The 12,442-nt window shown below is 51.2% G+C and overlaps 1 protein-coding gene and 2 long non-coding RNA genes across 3 annotated transcripts; 1 reads left to right on the top strand and 2 right to left on the bottom strand.

Moving 5' to 3' along the window:
* Positions 1-2,392: 2,392 nt before the first annotated feature.
* LOC120701226 lies at positions 2,393-3,833 on the bottom strand. The gene is made up of 4 exons (XR_005686006.1): positions 3,733-3,833; positions 3,589-3,657; positions 3,420-3,491; positions 2,393-2,627 (listed from the first exon to the last, which is right to left on the bottom strand). It is a non-coding gene; the product is annotated as an uncharacterized LOC120701226 (long non-coding RNA).
* A 995-nt stretch (positions 3,834-4,828) lies between these two features.
* On the top strand, positions 4,829-6,001 carry LOC120701225. Its single transcript, XR_005686005.1, has 3 exons — positions 4,829-5,500; positions 5,598-5,682; positions 5,769-6,001. It is a non-coding gene; the product is annotated as an uncharacterized LOC120701225 (long non-coding RNA).
* A 4,006-nt stretch (positions 6,002-10,007) lies between these two features.
* Positions 10,008-10,728, bottom strand: LOC120701223. The gene is made up of 2 exons (XM_039985357.1): positions 10,570-10,728; positions 10,008-10,408 (listed from the first exon to the last, which is right to left on the bottom strand). The coding sequence occupies exons 1-2, from the start codon at positions 10,621-10,623 to the stop codon at positions 10,067-10,069; spliced, it is 396 nt and encodes a 131-aa protein (XP_039841291.1). The 5' UTR covers positions 10,624-10,728; the 3' UTR covers positions 10,008-10,066.
* Between the last annotated feature and the right edge of the window lie 1,714 nt (positions 10,729-12,442).

Here is a 12,442-nt window from a genome sequence, read left to right as displayed (position 1 = left end):
CGGCCTGTTGAAGCTGGTGGCGGAAACAGATCGCGCCGCACGGCGAGGACGCGCCGATGGTGGATGTCACACTGTCACAGGCTGGCAAGTAACAAAGTCTCCGCCATGTTGGGCGGTGGCGATGATGGCGCGCCGCCGTCGCAAGCAGCAGGGCCGTGGCCGCCTCCAGGCCAGGCGCCGTCAGTTATTCAGTTGCTCCAAATAAGAATTGCTCTGAGCCATGGTCGCCCGGTCGCCCCCCATCCAGGCAGGCGGTCGCAATGTCGCATCGCTGCCTGGAACGCGATGACGATGCCCACGAAGAGCAGGAACGACTGAGGCTGGCTGTGACTCACTGACTCTCTCCGGCAGGGGCACGGCGACGCGGAGGAGCCGACCGCCGGCGTCTCGGCAGTTCGTCCGCGCGCCCTGTCTGCCACACATGCCGTTCGCTCCCGCCGAACCTACCCAGCACACCATCGATCTCTTAGCATGTCGCTGGCTAGATGCAAAGACGCATGTCTCCAAGGTGTCCACGCCGGACGGGATAGAAGCTAAGGAGACCTGCAGAGTTCCGCGCCTCTCCGGCGAGCCACGGGCCGCGGCGTTTCCTTGGACACCGAGGGTGGACGGTATTTCAAATACCATCCACCCCGGGCACCTACCAGCCGCCGGATCGATATTGTGAGGCCCAGATCGGCGCATCGAACGAGTCTCTCTTCCTCATCTGGCGTTCCCGGTGCTCTGCTGGCTGAGGACTTGGTCCTTTGCCAGCGACGGTGGCCAGCCGTGGCGCGAGCGCGACCAGGCCAACGTCCCGGTGCCGCCCGCACTGGACGCGCCACGTAGACCAGAGGCGACCGGAAGATGCTCGCGTGGAATTGGCGCGCCAGGCGCAACTGCGCAAGGTCGGCAGGCCGCAGCGACCGAATAACTTGGCGCGACGCGACGCGGCGGCGGCGGCGCTCCTGCGGACAAGATGAGCCCGGCCGGCGACACTTTTGGGTCCTGCTGTGCGCCAGGCGATCACTCGATCGCCCTCTTTTCTGTGTCGGAGCTCCGCGGCCCGCTGCGGCATGCCGGCGTCAGCAACCGGAGGCCGTGCGTGGTGGGCTGGATGCCGTCTCAGAACTCTGAAGAGGAGGGTTGGATGCGCGGGCTGCCGTCGGACCAGAGACGCGCGCTTGTGCAGACCACAGACCGCAGACATGGTGCGGCTGCACCGACGCCGCACACGCCATGCCCCTGGGCGCCGCCCCATCCAGATTCCAGACTCCATGCTTGTGTGGTTACTTCAGTCTATGTTTCTCATGCTTTATTTTGCAAAATGTCATGTTGAAGATGAATCGGGCAGGAATTAATGTTGCCAGGTACAAGTACAATGCGAGGCATTCTGATCAGCGAAAGAGAAAATGGCAGAGAGGGACGATTTGTATCTTCAGAGAAACAGTATGACTGAGAAAGATTTGAATCTTCAGAGAAACAGCATGAATGCGTAAATATCAGTCAGACTTCTTCAAGCGACCAAATTACAGGGAACCAATCGGCTGATTTTGCAGGTTTCGATGGCAAGACAAGGGTAGCTAGAGACCAATTCTGGAATCATGATTACTATCATCCCTGCTACGATTATATTGGTCTGAGTTCCGAACTGATTTTTCTTTCTACTGATTTTTCATGTCTGTCCGTCAGTCAGTCAACAGGAAAGTAGAATTCCTGACCATGGCAGGTTCAATTCAGTGCGGCACTGATCTTGCTATGTTCAGTAAATCGATCCCTGAATTGTTGATTGGATTGGCCTCTGATGGTCTGTCCAGCGAAATTCAGAGGTAGAACCAACCAATCCACCAGGCCAACTCATGGGACGAGGCGAAGGGTTGCAGAGTTCGGGAAATTGCAGGCAGGGATTGCCGGAATGCGGCGGCTCTCCGGTGAGCCGCAGCATGCCGCAGGAGCTGCTAGGGTCGTTGGCACAGGCGCGCGGGAGACCAGAGCTGCGGCTGGACATGAGAGTCGCGTGGTATGGCTGGTGGCGTGGCTTGCAGCGGTCGCCGACGCCGACGCCGTGCGGTGCAGCTGGTTATTTATAACTAGATATTAATCAAAGAGTGGTAAACGGGTGATGCTTCTTTTAGCATCAGGGGCGTCTTCAAGTTCCACGAGTCAGCGAAAAGAACTGAGCAAATAACAATTCAAAGCTGAGACAAGCACTTGTTAACTTGTGGGTTCGACATTGTTTTGAACAGAGACACAATGGTCCGGAGAGTAACTGAAAGTAGACCTTGCCTGCCCTTAAGCCCTTTTACTTGTCATCTCATCATTAAGAAGAGGGCAAGAATGATCCAAGGACTACTTTTGGGTCGCTCTTGCTTAGATAGCTACGGTTTCACAGCAATTATAATAAACAGAACCATTAATCAAGCTAGTCAAGCTCCAGAAATTTACTATTCCAGCTGAGAGATTACATATTCTGTCAGTCCTATTTCTCATTCGAAATGTTACACTCCAGCCGTAAAAGTACAATGGTATGGAGACCCCGACTATTCAACATACTTGTTCTGCAACGCACATACACAAAAACAAAGTCAGGATGCAGAAGAGCATATGAGTATATGACACAGCACGCACGACAGCACTCAGCTCAGAACCTGCACCCATCAAATACAATCACAAAAAGAAAAATAGTCAGTTTATACAAGTTATCCAGTGACGTAAGTAACTAAAACAAAATAATTTCTGCCACAGGGCACCCAGACTTCATGCTTTTTGCCAAACTTGCCAAAAGAACCAAATAAACTTAAAATAAACGGTAGAAGTTTCCAAAATCATAAGTGTATGCATTGGCCTCATGTAACGTAGTGGTGACCAGACAATGGTGATTTTTGTAAAAGCAGTGGGTATTGTCATTCTTTCAGCAATGCAGTGAAGTGTCATGAAAGATAGTCAATACTATCCGCTACAGTTTTGGACGGATCTAACAGTAGTGGCAAACAAGAGAAGCACAATTTCAACCTGTGGCACATAAACTAAAACTTTGGCACGCAAGGGAACACTACAATTTTGCATAGAAGGAATTTCTTGGCCCACAAAAATGAAAATCATCAGAATAATTGCTTCTATGCCATTGTGAGAGATCAACTCCTGTTATATGAGTTTTTGAGTCAATTTGTTATATGAGACTGGCAATGTCATGGGCAAATCAACTCCTGTGGCATTTGAGGGATATCTGGTTTAGCAGTGGCAGATATGGGATATATGTTTATTCCAGTGTCATCTAAGGAATTAATCCAAAATATTCCAGTGTCATCTAAAGAATTAATCCAAATGCACATGTCAAACTCAACATGTGACAACATATGCATTATCATGCTCCACAGACAATGGTGCAAATATGGATGTCAGGAGAGATGCAGAGAATGTGCTATAACATAACCACTCACATTGGCAACATCAGAGAATGGAACATGCAAGGTAATGCTTCTCTGAACATTGTCGGGATCTTGAACTTACAGCTACAAGGTACAATACACATTTGTAAATAATTTTGCTATTTTCAATCATTCTGATAAATTCTTTTCACCATTGTATGTAACAACTAACTAATCACACCTTGAAATCAACCTCTGTGTGTGTCCCATGGAGGTGCTTTAAACCAAGAGACAATAGAAAAACTTCAAACTGCTCGGAAAGATAGACCATGTAAGCTAGTAATAACTAGATTATTGGCATATAGATATGAGATATATTTATCACCTCCAGCAGAGGTTTAGGAGGCTGCTCATCAAAGGAAACAATCACATTCCCACTTCTAATGCCCTGCTTCCATGCGGCAGACTTGGGGTCAACCTAGACAGATTAAGAGAGTTACAATATAAATATTTTCTACACCTTCAGGGTAGAATGATATTCAATGTCTAACATATTAATGTCCAACATCGTCTAGCACAACCATGTCGCCAGCATCGCCATCTCGTCCCCGGCTACTTCGTCTACTCCAGCAACAGCAGGCGTTGGTGTCTTCTACCTCGCCTTTTTCTGCGCCTGCGACCGCCATGGAGGCCTTCTCTGCTGGTCCCTCGGCGACGGCGTCTGGTTGTGCATCCTCCCTTGCACGTCCGGTATTGGCAACACCGGTGCGTGCCCATCGTCCCCGATGCGTTCCCGAGCCTGGCAAACTCGGGCATGTGTCGCTCGATGGCCTGACTGCATCGACTTTGGCATCGCTCCCTCTACGACTGCCTCGACGCGTCGCCATCTTCGTCTCCGGCGTCTTCTCCATTACGCCACTACCATGGCGCCTCCTCGTGCGCCCGCGGCTTCATGTGCGGCTACCTCGTCTTCGGCAACTTCGACAGCTCTACGTCGACCACGGCTACTCTACGCACGGCATCTTCGACCATGGCTCCTTCATCTCGGCTATCTCGACATCAGCACAAAGGGCTACCATCCGCATGAGTTTCTCGCTGGTTCTCTCCAGTCGCAGCATCCGCATTGCGCCGACGCTACAACTGCGGGGGGATGTCAGTCTGTCGGTTTCTACCTTAGGCTTCTCCTCCAGTCTCACCGTCTGCAGTGCTCCCGTTGTGACTGCGGGGGGATGTTAGAGTATATTTGGTAGTTTAGATATTGTATCCGGACTGCCATACATATCCGGTGGGGTTGCCTTGCACCCCAAGTCTTGTACTCTTATATATACCGGCCGAGACCTCAAGCTAATACAATCGATCCATTACACCAATTCTATCCTTCCTACAATTACCATCACTATTGCTATCTTGGATGAGTTGTTCCCCATCGATCATGACCATCGAGTATGATAATATAAGTTGAAACTTGGGATATGTTGCAGTTGAGAAACATAAAAATGGTGTTAAACAACCAGTGATCGAAATGTGTACCAAGTTTGGGTTCGTTAAAAGACTCATTGTTTTTAGCATATATTTAGTTTCTCCAATAAATGATAACACAATTATTGGACAAGCTAAATATATGCTAAAAACAATGAGTCTTTAAAGTGACGATTATCTATTCTTGTGGTTCTGCTTTCATTGGATTAAATCAAAATTTAATTTTTAGATCTGAGTTTCTTAATCCTAATTATTGCAGCTGTATTGCTCGTCCTATGTTTGGTATGTCCTTTGGAACTGTGAAGCTTTTGGACATTGTACGCCAAGATTAGCTCAGTTACAAATACAAAATCACTGACGGCTTCATTGTAGACGAGGTATAACTAAATTTGATCTATATGTGTTGTTGGCCATATCACAACTCTTTAGATTTATCTAGGTGGCGTATAATTGTAATGCTGAGAAGCTTGGCATTAGACGAGGAAATGTGATTAGGTTCTCCGATGTGGACTCTTGCTACCTACCAGAGGTAACCATCTCTAATACCAGTGTATCGATTTAATCTAGATATGATTATAGTTTAGATTGTCAATCCTTTTGAATAATTCGAAGATTATCTTCTCAATGTTGGCTTGGATTTCCTCGATGGGGCTTGTGAGGTGAATGATTTCAAGGTGTGTTAATGTTACTTGCAATGGCAAAAATGACCAGATTAGAATTATGATTGAAAACAGCATCCTTTTAACAAACATTTTACTTTGTCCATTGTAGGTTGAAGTTAATGATCTCGTTGCAAAGGCTAAGAGAGCCATCATTCTGCCCTTGGAGATCACTTGTGGTTCTGAATATTGAGCAGGTAGGCACTCAACAGAACTGTTGTAGCAAGTACTATATGAATGTCTCAAGTACCATATAAATTGATTCCTTTTCCATTATTTGCAGACGAAATGTTGTGTGGCAATTGGGATTCAGACAATTTCCAGTTTTTAGAGCTGGCCTACTCGGCTATTCCAAAGAGTATGTGAAGCGGGTGACTGAATTGTCCATCATGCTAGTTGAACTCATAAACAAAAAGTCAGGATTCACTTGTAAGTAGATGACAGAAGGAAAGGCAGGGTTGCGAACAAATCCCACATTCACGTCGCCATTGCCAAATCTTTGAGGGTGACATGCGGATATGGTGAAATTTAAGCACGATGTCGCAAGAGTCAGAAATTACTTGGCTGGATCCGTGCAGCATTGAGAAAGCACATGTCCATAACAGCGACGAACCATGGATGCTCATGCTCATCAGGTTCAGCGCGACCGCCCCTTGTGCCCTGTCGCAAGAGCCTATCAGTTTTCTACCCGAAATGCGAAGAAAATGTGCTTTGCCACAAATCCTTTGAATACGATCAAGACATCCGTTTTAGTGCCAAAGCCGATTCCCGTCCACCAAATTCGCTCTTAGAAATTCTTTCCGCAGCGTTGCCTGAAGATTAGGACGGACACTATCGCCGTGGTGCAGACGGGCCAGAAACAAACGCTTCAGAGAACGTGGCCGTAAATCCTCACGGCCTGACGGTGCGTGCCAGCCCCCGTCCCAGCCGGCGGCCGCGCGTCATGGAACGCGACGGCGACGCCCACGGAGGGCGTGGCCACCGCCATCAACCAGTGTCAACACAAGGGATCCGAGAGGAAGAGCAGGGCCGGGGGAGGCTAGAGATGGTCTGTCTGACGGCTGCGACTCTCTCCGGCGGCGCACGGGATCGATCGAGTAGCGCCACGGAGGAGCCGGCCGCCGGCGTCCCGGCAGAGCTTCTCCCGCGCGCCATGTCCGCCGCATGCCGTGCGAAGCCCAGCTAACCGTCGGACCCTTAGCGTGGCGCTGGCTAGATGAAAAGAGGCATGGCTCCGCCTCCGAGGTGTCCACGACGGAGGGACGGGAGCTAGGGAGGCGAGTGCCGCGTCGCTCCGGCGGCGTGCCGCGGCGTGGAGGCGCGCGGGCGTTTCCTTGGACCCGGGTGGACGGTATTTCAAATACCGTCCACCCCCTGGGCACCTACCAGCCGTCAGATTCGTATTGTGCGGACCAGATCGGCTCATCGAAGGAGTCTCTCTTCCTTGTCTGGCGCGCCGGCCCAAGGCCGCGGACCGCGGTGCTCTGCGGCTGAGGACGTGCTCGCTTTGCCAGCGACGGTGGCCAGGCCAGCCATGGCGCAAGCTCGGCCAGACTTGTTTGCGGAACTACCGCGCCGGTTTCCGCCGTCCGGCCTCCGTCCGGGCTCCGGCGAGACGCATGTCGCTGTGCCACGCCGCCCTCGGCGACCAGAAGGTGCTCCCGCGTGGAATTGGCGCCGCCGCAAGCAAGGACCGAACCTGGCGCAGCACCAGGCAATGAAAGAGCCTGTCCGCAACGCAACGCGTCGCGGCGCGGCGGCGGCGCTCCTGCGGACGAGATGAGCGCGGCGATACTTTTGTGCCCTGCAGCCCCTGCCGTCGCAGGCAGGTGCCAGGCCACTTGGTCGTCCTCGTTTCTGCGTCCCGAGCTCCGCCTCCGCGGCGCGCTACAGCATCGGAAGCCGGAGGCCATCCATGGTGGGCTGCCGTCTCAGAACTCAGAATTGGAGGGATGGATGCAGCCTTGGTCACTTGGCCGCCGGAGAGCGCCCGCTGCGTGCCTGCGTGTCGGAGGCCACAGAATAGACTCGCGCTTGTGGAGACTGGAGAGATGGTGAGGTGCTTATCTGTTTTGTACCCGAAATGCGACGAAATTAAAATTTGCTTTGCCACAAATCCTTGGAATACGATCAAGACATCCGTTTTAGTGCCAAAGCCGATTCCCGTCCAACAAATTCGCTCTTAGGAATTCTCTCCGCAGCGTTGCCTGAAGATTAGGACGGACACTGTCGCCGTGGTGCAGACGGGCCATGAGTCGCCGGAGGCGCCCATGGCGAAGGCGAAGGCGACCAAGATGGAGATGCGCAGGCCATCATCGCCCGGCGAGTTGCAAGCAGGAACAGTAGCGCCAGCAGCATGAACAAACGCTTCAGAGAACTTGGCCGTAAATCCTCACGGCCTGACGGTGCATGCCAGCCCCCGTCCCAGCCGGCGGCCGCGCGTCACGGCCCGCTGGATCGCGATGGCGACGCCCACGGACATGGAGAGCGTGGCCCCCGCCATCAGCTAGTGTCAACAACTCAACATACAGAAGGGCTCCGAGAGGAAGAGCAGGGCCGGCGGAGGCTAGCGATGGTCGGTCTGACGGCTGCGACTCTCTCCGGCGGTGCACGGGATCGATCGAGTGGTGCCGCGGAGGAGCCGGCCGCCGGCGTTCCGGCAGAGCTTCGCCCGCGCGCCATATCCGCCGCATGGCGTTCGCTCCCGCGAAGCCCAGCAAACCGTCGGACTCGGACCCTTAGCGTGGCGCTCCGCTGGCTAGATGCAAAGAGGCATGGTTCCGCCTCCGAGGTGTCCACGACGGAGGGGACGGGACACCGGCGGCGTGGAGGCGCGCGGGCGTTTCCTTGGACGCCGAGGGTGGACGGTATTTGCGGTATTTCAAATACCGTCCACCCCCTGGCCTGGGCACCAACCAGCCGTCGGATTCATATTCTGCGGCCCTGATCGGCCGGTCCCCGTCTGATGCACTGGCCCAAGGCCGCGGTGGCGCTGGCTGAGGGCTTGCTCGCTTTGCCAGCGACGGTGGCAGCTGTGGCGCGAGCGGACCAGGCAGACGTACCGGTGCCGCCCGCACAGGGCGCGCCGTCAGGACGCGAGGCCGGCGGCGCAGCGCGGCTGCGGTGCTCCTGCGGACCGGACGAGATGAGCCCGGCGACACTTGGGGCCCTGGCGGCGAGTGACACTGACATTATCGCAGCCAGGCGGTCACTCGGTCGCCCTCGTTTCTGTGTCGGAGCACCGCGGCGAGGTGCGGCGGCATCAGCAGCCGGAGGCCATCCATGGTCTGGGCTGGCGTCGCAGAGGGTTGGATGCACGGTCTTGGAACCTCGCTTGGCCGTCGGAGAGCGCGCGCATCTCATGCTTTATCGTGCAATTTCATTACATATGAAGAGATGAATCGGACCGAAATCGAGAGAATGGTCGGATGCCGCGTCGAGACACCAGGGATGCCTCCTTGTGCTGTCGCGTCATGCATGCTTTGACATGAGGATGCAGCATGATTGAAGCTTTTTGTATCGATGTAGCAAGATGAAAGACTGCTGCAGCAGTGCCAGTGGTGTTGTAAGCTTGCATTACCCAATTTTTTCATGACCAATGTGACATTATGCCGGCCGGGTGGTTGGTTGCCATGACTTGGCGGTTGTTTTCTTAATTTTGGCTACCAACTGCCAAGAAAATGCATACAACATACAGCTAATAAAAAAATATTACCAGCTAATTGCTACATGTATATATAATATTGTTGGATCCATAGGTAATTCAAATTGCATCCATTATCAAGCATTCAAGCCATCTCAAGTTCTCAAAAAATTCCCTACTGTACCCGTCACATCGAATATTTGAACACATGCATGGAGCATCAAACACAATTAAAAAAATAACCAAATACATTGCTGCTGATATACCGCCTTGCACACAAGCGGGCGCTTCTCTGGTTTTTATAATGCAGCACTCTACAGAGATTATATATGAGGCAAATCCACCAGATTAAAAAAAATCCTGTTATTGATTTGAGCTAGGACAAGACCTACGGCTGCTGCGGGTCAAGCAGCCTGGAATGGATGGCAACCGGTAGACGTGGTGGTACTGCGGGAAGACAGGCCCGCAGGCTGCGCGCTCTTGGGACGAGAATGGCAGCCCCGCCCATACGAACGCACAACAGGAAATACATGACTGGGCCAAGGAAGACCATTACGATGCCCGAAACCACATTCCCGACGAGAATGTCCTCGGAGATGGCGTTAACCAAGTTGACGGCGGTGACGAAGGCGAGCATCAGGACCACATGGTTAGGGGTGGTAAAGGGCCCAACATTTTGAATTAGAAAATCTAAGGATCGGGCCCTAAAAGAGCCGGGCTCTAAACATATGTATTTTTGAAATAAAAATTTTAAGGATTTTATTGGGCTGTGAAGAGGCCATTAGGGCCATGGCCCATTACGACCCCTACACATGGTTTAATTACATGCTCCCGGAGCCAAGGCGTTGCCCTGCTCATCGTGGGCAGCAGAACCACCAGCTCCAGTGATATCGCGGAAGCCATCGTGTTGAGCACCAGGTGCGCCAGCGCCCTCAGAGCTAGTTTCTTGGTGACGGAGGAACCAGCTGCTGGGCCGCCGCCGTCCTTGCCGAAGAAGGCCACTGCACGTCGAAGGCGTCCTTGGCGCTGGGCATCCAGGGCGGCGGCTTGGTCGCCGCCTGGTACGCCATGCCGAGGAAGAGGGTGGCCGCTGCCATCAGCCACCCGCGCATGTCCTGCAGGGGATCGTCGTCGGCCTGCTGCTGCCCGACCGTGGCCGTGCCTTGTCCTGCCGCGTCGCCGCCGCCGCCGCTGTTTTGAGGGCTGCTTCCAATAATCACGTGCCCTTTGACAAGGATCTGGATGGTCTCGTTGCCACTCTGTACAACAAGCTTGATGTCCTGGATCGAGTATAAGGCAGTAAGGCATTAATTAAATTCCAAAAGGTCCAAAGGGGTTGAGATATGATCAGATCAGAGATGTAGGGAGGATGAAGAGGAGGAGAGGAACTGCAAACTGCAACTATTAAATCCTGGGATCTGATCGATGCATGCGCACGCACCTGCAACTCCTGGGGCACATCGGAATTGACGAGAGGACTGTTCTCGTGCGCCATCTTCGATCTTCGACGGGCCGCGTCGTTGTGCCCCGTAGCAGAGCCTGCACGCTAGCTGTCTAATATAGACCCGTACCGTAACGTACCCTTGCGCTAACGAGTAGTAGTCGAGTACTCCTAGGTTGGGTGTGTGGGTCTTCATTTCCTCTTGGATTTGTTGGCAACTTGGCATATGGAGCGGTTGGTAATCAGCACCTTCGCCATATATATAATCTTACGAGGAAATTAAATACTGACTGATTAAAGTCTCGCCTTTATTAGGTAACTAGTAGCACTATGTATATTATATTACTCCTATATATATCCAAACGTGCCACACGCGCATGTGAATGCATGTTTGTCAATCGTGTCAACCGACACACACAGCCAAGTGGACCTGTATATTAGTCCGTTAATAATAAACTAGTGGCATTAGCATCACGCGTTTACCCCGCACCGCACACACCAAGAGCCTGACGACAATACAAGACGGGTCCAGTTTCCAACTAATGCTAATTTACCAAAGAAATTATATCATCGCGAAAAAAAAAAGCAGTCATACAAAATGTGTTGTCATGGAGATAATAGATATTGACCTAGCTGCTAGTATGCATTCGTTGGGTCAAAAGGCTTCATAAATTCTGATTGGATTCGCACTAGAGAATAATAAAATGTCTTAATGCAACAATCATATGGATAAAGTGAACTGGAGGCCGGCAGGGCCGGTTCATGGTTTTAAAGGGCCCCAGCGCGAGTCAGTCACTATGGGTCTTTTGGCTAACTATTTTTCATTTGAGACGGTAATTTAAAGGAAGATAGAAATTCTAATAATATATGTAATTCATGAAGAATAATATCAATATTACAAACTGTAGTAATTTATTTAGAATATATATGTGCCTAGCAATTAAAAAATTAAGAAACCCTAGCAATTAATCAAATGAGAAGTTGATAACCCTAACAATTAGAAAATTAAACTTACGGCTCATTACCTGCAACCTGCTAGAGCGCTAGTGCTAGCACCTAGGCAGCAAATGCTCGCGTGGACCGCGTTGCTGCGTCGTCCGGCATGCGTGAGTGCGTCGGACACTCGGACTCTGGTCTCCAGTATCGGTGTCTGATCGTTTGGAGAAGGAGAACACCCGGCGCCAGGCTCGAGTGAAAGCATATGAAAACAAAATGTCAAACCCTGACTCGCGATCGCGGCGTGGAAGTCTAGAAGACCCGCGTGCCTGGCTGCGTGCCTGTATACTCCTAGTTGGGCCAAGTATTAGGCTATTCCCACTGGGTGGTTTCATCTTACTATTTCTAATACCACCACATTATCTATCTAAAATACCATGAAACCATAGATAAAACCAATCCCTACAATGCAAGATTTCAATTTTGATGTTTCCTGTATGTTTATTGCATTTAATTGTAAGACACATAATGACTGTGTGTATGGGGTTTCATCTAGATGAAACTCTTTCCATCTCTCTCTTCTTTAAATCATTGTCATGTCATTCAAATTGCTTATGTGGCACCCTATTTTAATGTGCATGAAAACCCATTGGAACTGGCCTTACTACCTACTACATACACTATACCACAACCCCTCATCGCCAACACCGTAAAGGTCGCTATAAGCCTCTGTACCGACGCACCATCGGTCGGTATAAAGTTATACCGACCCCTGCTATAAGTCGTTTTAAATGGCGTCGGTATAAAGTTATACCGACCGACACCTCTTTACCGACCAATCATTCGACGCTCGATGCCAGCTTTACCGACCAACGGTTCAATGAGATAGTTTATGTTGATAAAAAAATTTTGATAGCAATTGGTACGAAATGTCACA

Source organism: Panicum virgatum, chromosome 3K, assembly GCF_016808335.1.
Source record: "Panicum virgatum strain AP13 chromosome 3K, P.virgatum_v5, whole genome shotgun sequence".
NCBI lineage: Eukaryota > Viridiplantae > Streptophyta > Magnoliopsida > Poales > Poaceae > Panicum > Panicum virgatum.
This window is presented reverse-complemented; position numbering and strand designations above follow the sequence as displayed.